This window comes from Arachis stenosperma, chromosome 7 (assembly GCF_014773155.1).
Source record: "Arachis stenosperma cultivar V10309 chromosome 7, arast.V10309.gnm1.PFL2, whole genome shotgun sequence".
NCBI lineage: Eukaryota > Viridiplantae > Streptophyta > Magnoliopsida > Fabales > Fabaceae > Arachis > Arachis stenosperma.
The window spans coordinates 30294651-30305206 of NC_080383.1; the positions used below are offsets into that span (position 1 = coordinate 30294651).

The following is a 10556-nucleotide window of genomic DNA, read 5'->3' on the forward strand; positions in this document are numbered from 1 at the left end:
GTTTGGGGACACGGGGATGACAGTGCGAAGATTATGCAGGAACTGCGTCACCGTGTGCAAAACCTAGAAAGGGATCTAGCGGCCAAGGACCGTTACCAACCTAGCCCAAGCCTCTCCCGTACTCGATCTCCCCCGAGGAGATTAGAAGGCTGGGGGAGGAGTCCCCGACGAGACCGCGTCGGGCGGAGAGCAGGCATCCGATCCCCGTCGACCCATGACGGATCCGAGGGCCAGAGAGAAAGTAAAAAGATGTCGAAAAGACAACAAAACCCCATAATCTACGCTCGATCTCCCTCGGCCCACGATGACTATAGGGAACTGAGAAGGTGAAGAGACCCTATAATCATGGGAGTGACCTATTTCCACCACTCCATCCTCAAGGTCCGGCTACCAAAGCACTTTGATAAGCCGACGAACATGAGGTACGACGGAACCCAAGATCCTCAGGAACACCTAACGACCTTTGAGGCCAGGATGAACCTCAAGGGCGTGGGTGACGCGGTGAGGTGCCGAGCCTTCCCTGTGACTCTGGCAGGACCAGCAATTCGTTGGTTTAACGGGCTTCTGCAAGGTTCAATCACGACCTTTTCAGATATAACCCGCGGCTTCTTGGCACAGTTTACCATGCACATTGCCAAAGCCAAGCATCCTATTAACCTTTTAGGGGTCACCCAAAGAACCGGGGAACCGACAAAAAAATGCCTAGACAGGTTTAATGACGAATGTCTTGAGATTGACGCCCTGACGGACTCGGTGGCCAGCCTGTGTCTGACAAATGGCTCGCTAAATGAAGACTTCAGGAAGCACCTCACCATGAAGCCTGTATGGACAATGCAAGAAATCCAAAATGTGGCTAGAGAGTACATCAATAACGAGGAGGTCAGCCAGGTGGTGGCCACCAATAAACGGCAGCCCGTTAACCCTATACCTCAGCAACATGGGCATCCACAGGCGGAGAAATCGAGGGAACCCCCAAGGACGGGTTGAGCAAACCTATCAAGCCTTTTCCCCGAGTCGGGAAGTTCACGAACTATACCTCCCCTCACGGCCCCAATCATTTAAGTATACCAGCACATCGCGGACAAAGGCATCTTGTCGAAACCCCGACAATTGAAAGATAGAACAGGCGGGAACAAAAGCCTGTACTGTGACTATCACAAGGATTTTGGACACAAAAACCAGGATTGTTTCGACCTCAAAGATGTCTTGGAGCAGGCCTTTTGGGAGGACAAGCTGGCTGAATTCTCTCAGTTCATAAGGGAGCCCAGAAGAAAGGAACGCTAGAGGTCCGAGGAAGACCAAAGCCGAGCAGTAAAGTCGAGAGAAGGGCTTAATGAGGAGTCGGAACAACCCCTGGCAGTTGTTAATGTTGTGATCGGTAGGAATGCACCCCCAAGTCAATATCTGCGACTAAGAAGGACGTCAAGGTCCTGACCATGTTATCAGGAACTCACAAAGCCTCATCCCAAGAACCTCCCAGGATATCCTTCAGACTAGAGGACCAATGGTTCCACGACATCCCTGAGAACCCTCCCATGGTGATTACGGCTAGAATTGGAACAGGCCTAGTCAAACGGATCCTAGTTGACACTGGATCCGACTCCAACATCATGTTCAGAAATGTATTCGATGCCTTAGGGCTCCAAGAAGCCGACATGAAAACTCATCAACATGGAGTCATTAGCCTGGGAGACAATTTCATCAAACCCGATGGGGTAGTCACACTCCCTGTTTGCATTGGAGAAAGGAAGCGAAGAGGTCGGTAATGACGGAGTTCGTTGTCCTAAGGGACTCCACAACTCACAACATTATCCTAGGAAAAAGAAAAATTAATAAACTCTCTACTGTCATATACACCAAATTTTTTCTCATGAAATTCGTTACTGATAATGGATCGGTTGGATCTCTCAGAGGGGACATAGAAACGGCTGTCGCATGCAACAATGCTAGTCTCTCTCTGAGAAAGAAGTCCAAAGAAGCCTCTAGGGTCTTCTTGGCCGACCTGGATGCCAGGATAGACGAAAAGCCAAGGCCTGAACCTGAGGGAGATCTGGAGAAGTTATGGGTTGGGGATACGGAGGACAAGTTCACCTTCGTGAACAGGAACATCCCCCACAACTTGAAAGAACCCCTCATGAAGGCGGTCAGGGCAAACGGCGACCTATTTGCCTGGACCCCAACCGACATGCCAGGAGTCGACCTCGAGTTCATGTCACATCGGCTAGCCATGAAGCAGGATGCCAAGCCCATAGCCCAGAGACGAAGGAAGATGTCCCAAAAGAGAGCTAGTGAAATGGCCAAGCTAGCGGCTAGCTTACTGGAGGCCGGATTTATCTGGGAATTTGACTATTCGACTTGGCTATCAAACGTAGTACTTGTTAAAAAAGCCAATGGGAAGTGGAGGATGTGCATTAATTAGTTAGACCTCAACAAAGCATGTCCCAAAGATTCTTTCCCTCTCCCCAATATTGATGTCTTGGTAAACGCAGCAGCAGGTTACCGTTTCTTGGGTTTCATGGACACATACTCCGGATATAACCAGACACCCATGCACCAGCCTGATGAGGAAAAAATGGCATTCATAATGCCAGGAGACACGTACTGCTATAGAGTAATGCCGTTCGGGTTGAAGAACTCAGGGGCAACATACCAAAGGTTAATGAACAAAGTTTTTGGCGATCTAATTGGAAAGTCCGTTGAAGTGTACATCGATGACATTTTAGTCAAAACCAGCCAGCCAGAAGACTTAGTCAGTGATTTAGAAGTCCTCTTCCAATCCCTTCGTAAGCACAACATGAGGCTCAACCCCCTCAAGTGCGCTTTCGCCATGGAGGTAGGGAAGTTCATTGGATTCATGATAACTCAAAGGGGGGTTGAGGCCAACCCAGACAAGTGCGAAGCCGTGTTACAAATGAAGAGCCCGGATTGTGTCAAGGATGTGCATAGGTCGCCTGAAAGGCACACAGCTTTGTCCCGCTTTTTGAGAGCTTCGGCAGAAAAGGCCCTCCCTTTCTTCAACCTGATGAAGAAAAAGGATTGCCTTTGAATGGACCTCAGAATGTGAAGAGGCCTTCAACTACTTCAAGAAGGTACTATCGACACCCCCTGTCCTTGGCAAGCCTAGAGCAGATGTAAGGTTATTCCTCTACTTGGCCGTCATGGACCAAGTGCTGGAAGCCGCCCTCATCCGGAAAAGAGAGAGAACCCGGCAATTGGTGTATTTCGTCAGCAAGGTGCTCCAAGGAGTAGAGTTGAGATAATCAAAGTTGGAAAAGCTGGCTTACGCTCTCCTCATTTCGTCTCGGAGGCTCAGATAGTACTTCTAGGGACACCCAATCTCAATGCGAACCGACCAAGCTATCCGTCAGGTCTTGCAAAAGCCCGACTTGGCAGAACGGATGATGACATGGGCAATTGAGCTGTCCCAATTTGACCTAAGTTACAAATCTAGACATGCAATCCAAGCCCAGGCAATGGTAGATTTCCTGGTAGAGGTCGTGGGAAGCCCTCCCGAAAACTCGGACACACGGTGGATGTTCCATGTTGACGGAGCCTCCAGCCAAGCTTTTGGAGGAGCCGGAATAATCCTTGAGAGCTCAACGGGGATGGTCTATGAACAGTCAGTTAGGTTTGACTTTTTGGTGTCTAATAACCAAGCCAAATACAAAGCTCTGATCGGAGACCTACTCCTGGCCAAAAAAGTCGGAGCATCATGGGTTGAGGTCAACAGCGATTCTCAAATTGTGACCTCCCAGGTAAATAGAACTTACCAAGCTAGGGACTTGATCCTCCAGAAATACTTAGAACGGGTAAAAAAGTTGTGTGAAGATTTCCAAGAAGTCACAGTCCAGCACGTGCCAAGGGAAAAGAATGCCAGAGCTGACCTTCTATCAAAGCTGGAAAGTACGAAGCCGGGTTTACGGAACCAATCTCTCATTCAAGGGCTGATAAAAGAACCGTCCATAACCCTATGCCTCACGTAAGCCGTAGGCCCCCGATGCTGGATAGACCCAATCATCTGCTGGTTGGAATTCAGCGAGCTCCCAGAGGGCGACAAAGAGGAAAAAGTAATAAGAAGAGAGGCAGCCAAGTGTGTGGTGGTCCGAGGCCAGTTGTATAAGCAGGGCTTTAACTAGCCTCTGTTGAGATGCCTACGTCCCGACCAGACGAGCTACATTCTCAGTGAGGTCTATGAGAGATGTTGCGGCCACCGTAGCTAGGAAGCTCGTTAGAGCAGGATACTACTAGCCCTCGATGATGGTGGACGCGTTAGTATTTGTAAAAAAAGGCAAGAAATGTCAAGAGAACGCCAACTTCCACAAGGCCCCGGCGATAGACCTCGGCTCTATGTTAGCAGATCGACCTTTTTCCCAGTGGGAAGTCGACCTCTTGGGCCCTTTCCCAGTAGGACCAAGACAAGTAAAATATCTAATTGTAGCCATCGACTACTACACCAAATGGGTGGAAGCAAAGCCACTAGCCAGCATATCGTCAGTAAATTGTCGGAAGTTCATATGGAGCCAAGTGGTGTCCAGATTTGGAATCCCTGAGGTCGTGATCTCAGATAATGGGACACAATTCACAGACAAGAAATTCGACGAGTTCCTTTCTGGGTTAGGAATCAAATAGAAGTTCTCCTCAGTTGAGCACCCTCAGAGTAATGGCCAAGTGGAGGCAGCGAACAAGATCATCCTTCAAGGCCTGAAGAAGAGATTAGACCAGAGGAAAGGATCTTGGGTAGACGAATTGCCCTCGGTCCTATGGTCATATAGGACAACGCCACAATCTTCCACCGGGAAAACGTCTTACCGACTTACCTACAAGGTCGACGCAGTCATTCCCGTGGAAGTTGGGGAGCCTAGCCCGAGAATGCTCCTCGGCAGTGGTGAGGAGCCAATAGAGAATGCTCCTAGGGAACAATCCCATTTGACAGAAACGGTTGAAACAAAGAGTGGCGATGAGATACAATGCCAGGGTGTTGAAAAGAGACTTTGAACAAGATGACTTAGTGCTGAGGCGAAATGACGTCGGACAGCCGACCCCAGGGGAAGGTAAATTGGCGGCCAACTGGGAAGTCCCGTACAGAATAAGGAAAGTTTTCGGCAAAAGTGCATACAAGCTGGAGTGCCTAGACAGAATCGAACTGCTGAGAACTTGGAATGCCATGAATTTGGAAAGATTCTACTCTTAGGGTATGACCCTATGCTTTAACAATTTATTTCCTCACTTATGATGTTATCTTCATACTTGCCTTATGTTTGTCGGGAATGCCTCCCCTGTTTTGTCATCCATTATGTTCATTACTCTCATTCAGTTGACTTAATTTCATTATTAATATTATGAACCTATTAGTTATTGCTTTATCAAATATTATTAGCACCACGTGTTTATTTTTGTTCACGGTTTTCCGGGACTGATCACCCCAGGAAAATATCTATATATGTATATGTATATATAAAAAAATAAAAAATAAAAACAAAGTGTAGATAACGAATTCATGGCCCACGAGCCAAGCTAACACAAATATTTCACAAGGGCACACATCAGCCAGAAAAGTACAAAATAGTATACAAAACAAGGGCATCACATCAGCCCTACAAGTTCATCACTAAGTAATTACAAAAGTCTTCACTTCCTCAGAATGTCCACGATCTTACCATCTTGGACCATCATGAAAGCGCCAACAACAAAAGTGTCAAGATCGGGAGCCAAAACGGCGATCTGAGCCTTGATGCCGTCTTATGTCGCCTTCACGACCTTTCGAGCGTCCCTCACCACTTTTTTGTTTTTTTTTTCAAAGTTGCAGCCTCCTGCTGAGATGCTTCCAATAACCTCTGGGACTCAGCTAACTTCTCCTCCATCTCTTTGACTTTCGTCTCGGCAATAGTTGTCTGGCCGTGCAAAGTATTCAAGAACTCGGTGAGAGTAAGGTCCCGCTCGGCCAGCCAGACTATCTCGACGGCATCAGCAGCAACTTGTTTTTCCTTCTCCTCAAGACGGGCCTTCAGAGCCCCCTCCGAGGCCTTCAAGCTAGTGAGGTCTTTCTGCACGGCCCTCAGCTTCTCCTCCAAGGCTTGGTAGTTGACCAAGATGGGCTTTAATTTTCGAGCAATGGTAGCAGAACGGAGGAGGCTGCGATAGGTCCACCTCGCCTGGGCCGCGAGGTCCTCATCCTGGAAGATCGCCCCGTTCCCTGGGAGGAGCTGGGAATCTATGAAGAAGCTGGCATTAAAATTTTTTTCCATGACAGTTAAAGTCTTGGCGCCAGCAACTGCTTTCCACTTCTTGGGGTTGGTTACAAGGACCACTTAGCGGTCATCTCCAACCTCTTCTTGAATTGGGTCTTCGGGAGGGCAATTGTCCGCCTGATCTTTTGGTGACTCAGCGGGGGAAGGAATGGCCTCTCCCTGAACACCCGGAGCAGCCTGGCTCGACCCCTCCCCGATTGTTTTGACGCGAAGACCTCCTGAAACAGTCGCCGAAGTGTCATCTTCGACGTTGCTCCCATCATGAGGAAGGAAGTGAGCCATCAGCTCGGCCATGGTCGTCTTTCCAGCAGCCATGGAAACTATAGTAAAAAATGAGAAGTTAAAAACCGAAGTAACGGAATCAGTAAATAAGAAGCTCAAGTCGAAAGCTTAGAAAGAAGGAAAAGTAAAATGGGTAACTTACTCACGAGGGCTCGACCGGCTTCCCGGTCCCCTGTCACCAAGTGAGGGTTTAAATTTTTGGTGCCAAAGATAGCCAACAGTATGTCGGCTACCCAGCGGTTCTCTTTGCTCATCCAGTCGTAAGGCATCTTTACAAAATAATCCACCCCGGCCCCAAAACTTCAGTAGGTCGGGATCCACCTTGTCCCTTCTAGAGTAAGCCAGAATGGGTGATGGCCCTGGACCGGTCGGACCTTGAAAAAGGTGCTCTTAAAATTGTGAAAAGAATCCTCAAAGAGGTCGAAAATCTTGTGGCCCTGTTGATCCCGGAAGGACATATATCCCTTTTTCGTTTTTCCCTCCCGAGTGGGGTTCGTCAACTTAAAAAGATAGAGAAACACATCAACGGAGATTGGGAGCCCTAAATACTCGTACACCGATTTAAAACACTGAATGGCGGCCCAACTGTTAGGATGAAGCTGGGACGGAGCAACGTCACAGCGATTTAGGAGAGAAATAATGAAGGGAGAAAAGGAAATCGAAGGCCCATGGTGGTGAACATTGGCTTATACACCCACAACCAATCGACAACTCGGGGTGTCGCCATGTTCATATGACAAACCCTGTCCCGCTCGCTCGGCGTGTCTTTCACGTCTGAGGTGACCCAGGCGCAGTAATCTATAACGTTCCCACGGACCATCGGTTGAGCCATACCTACAGTAGGGGCACCACTAACGTCAAATCGGGAGGTCGTAAACTTGTGGGATACACAAAAACAAGTCACAGCCAAGTACAATAATAATCAGCATTGGCTACGCTAATCCAAAAAGCCTAAAACCAAGAAACGTACTCCTAACCAAATCCAATGGCAGATGGTACCCCCTCTGATAACTACTCAATGCAACGCAAACTACGCTAGCGCAAAGCAAAGAGCCAGAAGCAAAAATAAAAGAACTAAAGGAATATTTGCAGAAACGTAATAAGACAGTGAAGGGGAATGAACAATTACCAGGAAAATGTGCACGTGATGGAGAAAGAATAGGTGGTAGGAAGATGCAGAAGCCAAAAATGGAGAGCAAGAAGAGAAGACTAGCGCAGCATGATGGACGCAAATGTAATGAGAGAGGAATAAACTGAGCAAGGAACAAAAAGTGATTTTATAAGGAAGGAATGGTAACCGTTGAGAAGGAGCGTGAAAAGGCAAGAGTACAATGGTCTTTTCATTAGGGTTTTCAAATCAAACATAATGAGCATTAAATGCTCGGCGTAGAATCCAAGGTGACATCCCAACCAACGGATAGGGCATCACGTGCACACGAGGTCGTGACCTTGGGGAACTCGACTGAAGAGGGCGTGTACTGAACGCGCTAACCACGAGCATAACCTCATAAGTCGGCACGTTGGGGGCACTGTTCTAGCCCAGCCCCTTTTATAGCTGGACCCGGGTAAAAAACCACCAACCCGACAGGGTTACAGACCTGACGGGTTCCCTGACCCGAGGTTTCCCTCGCTTCTGGCGTGATGCCCAGCCAATTGGAAGGAAGCTTCATAGAAAGAGGACCTGCACATGTGGGGTCCACTTCCGTGCAAGATATATAAGGGAGAGGATCCTACCCCTTCTCAGAGGTACGTCACCTATACCTACCCTATCTGTCATCATTTCGTACGGATACTAACTTGATCGTTGGAGTCCTTGCAGGTGACCACCCTTTACTCCGTTCAACCCATCCGGGGAGACCTCTCAGCGGGAGATCAGGACCCACCACCTCCTCCTCTCAGTACTCCTACATCTATTCGTCAGTTTTGAACCGTCAAGCACCCGACCTGATGATCAAATATAATTATTATACTCTTGTATATTTAAAGGTAATTGCATTGTTAGAAAAATTCATTTTTAATATCATGCTTTCATATAGATAACTTTTCAGATATTTAACAAAAATAATATTAATTATATTTTCTCTATGTTTGATCAAAATTTCAGTTTTTGCCCGAGTATGAAATGTTTCAATTTTACCTTTCTATTAAAATTATTAACAATAAACTATTAATCGACATTTTTTTACTTGTTAAAAGAGAGTCGCTATTGTTTTATCCACAAATTTGCTATTGAAGAGTGAATGTTGACATTCATTTTTATATTCACTGTATAGGATTAATTGAAGGTTATCATACCCCAATAAAAAGATCCCAATGAATATTGCTAATTAACTTCCACCTTATAGAATTTATCAAAATTGAAATTTCAGATTGACTTTTTATAATAAAAAGTTGAAAAGGGTTAATAATTGTTCTAAGTATTTGATACAAAATCTAAAGTTTCAATAATGATCAAAGAGAAATTTTAAGAGGACAGGAAATTTGGTGATTTTTAGCTATTAATTAACTATTAATGATATTTTTAATAATGTAAGATTGTATTTAATAGTATAAAATCATTCAATTTTTTTTTATAATTAAATCTGACTAGAATTTAACAAAGTGCTGGTCCTTAGTACTCCTCATAATCAAAATATTTATATGTAAAACTGATGAATACCTGTTAAGAGGGTTGGTATACGTGGTTAAAAACTGAAATAGACCAAGTGATTGCGATCCATTTAATAAAGACTTTTATGAGAAAGAAAGAAAGAAAAAAAACAATGGCCTTAATTTAAAAAAATTAATTTGAGAGTTTTAATTTTTAAATAAAAATATTTTATTCTTTTAGTGTTTTCAAAAATAATTTATATATTTAAATCAGTACTCATTTAAAAGTTAAAAAAGTTAAATTAAAATTCAGAATTATTACTCATCTCCAAAATATCTGTAGGGATGACTTGCAAAAAAAAAAAAAAAAAACACTCAGAAGTCAGAACTGAAAAGAGTAGCGATATAAATCCGTTGCATGCAAATTAGGATATGCATATAACTATATATCTTTCTATATGGCATGGCATGACCCAAGGTGACGCCATAAGAAATGACAAATGAAAAATGATCCCCACACTTGAAAGGAAAACCTTGTTGACACACTGACACACATGTACCAATTATAGGAAGATTCATTCTTCATTCATTAATATCACCCATATTATATAGTAACAATATTTCACACACAAATATGTGGCTAAAAAATTTTGATATTGGAACAAAAGGAATGATATACTTTAACATGATAATTTTTGGTATTTTTTAAAATTGTGAGAGTACACAAATCGAACCCTTCGATTTGTGTTTAAAAAGTTGAAAAAATCTAGAGTACACAAATCGGAGGGTCCGATTTGTGTTAAAAAAAATTGAAAAAACTCAGAGTACACAAATCGGACCATACGAGTTGTTTGATTTTAAAATTTTGCTTAAGAAATCGCATGGTCCGACTTGTGGTTGGGCAAATATAAATTTTGGAAGTTAGAAAACGGACCCTCCGAGTTGTTTGTTGTTTTCAATTTTTTTATTAATGGAGAACTCGCATAGTCCGAGTTCTGTTCCATTGACATCACATGACTGTGAAACTTCTGTATTCCCCACATTTGAGTTCAACACCACTTTTTTATCCATATTCAAATTAAAAAACCCAAATATGTATAGTACTAATTAATTAGTAAATTGATTAAAATTCTTCTAATTTTGCTCCCTACTATATCTCTTGCAATAAAGGTTAAGATTTCGCCGATTGGCATGAATATGTACCGCAATAAAACACCTATCACTATACGTGGCTCATGCAATATATTGTTTGAGAAAATTCCACGAAGCTTCATAGCACTGCACTGCTACGGACATTGGAAACACACCGTCTATGTTTATTACAACTATTTTTCCTAATAATAACAAAACATTATTATTATTACTATGGTCAATTGGTTAAGAAAAACAAACACTATATTAATTATTCATTTGATAATGCTAACTTTCGCACACAAT

At 44.2% G+C, this 10556-nt stretch overlaps 1 protein-coding gene across 1 annotated transcript; it reads left to right on the forward strand.

Annotated features, from left to right (window-relative positions):
- The first annotated feature begins 345 nt into the window (after positions 1-345).
- On the forward strand, positions 346-987 carry LOC130939657 (uncharacterized). The gene has a single exon (XM_057867745.1). It carries the CDS (start codon positions 346-348, stop codon positions 985-987), a length of 642 nt encoding a protein of 213 aa, XP_057723728.1.
- Positions 988-10556: the final 9569 nt, after the last annotated feature.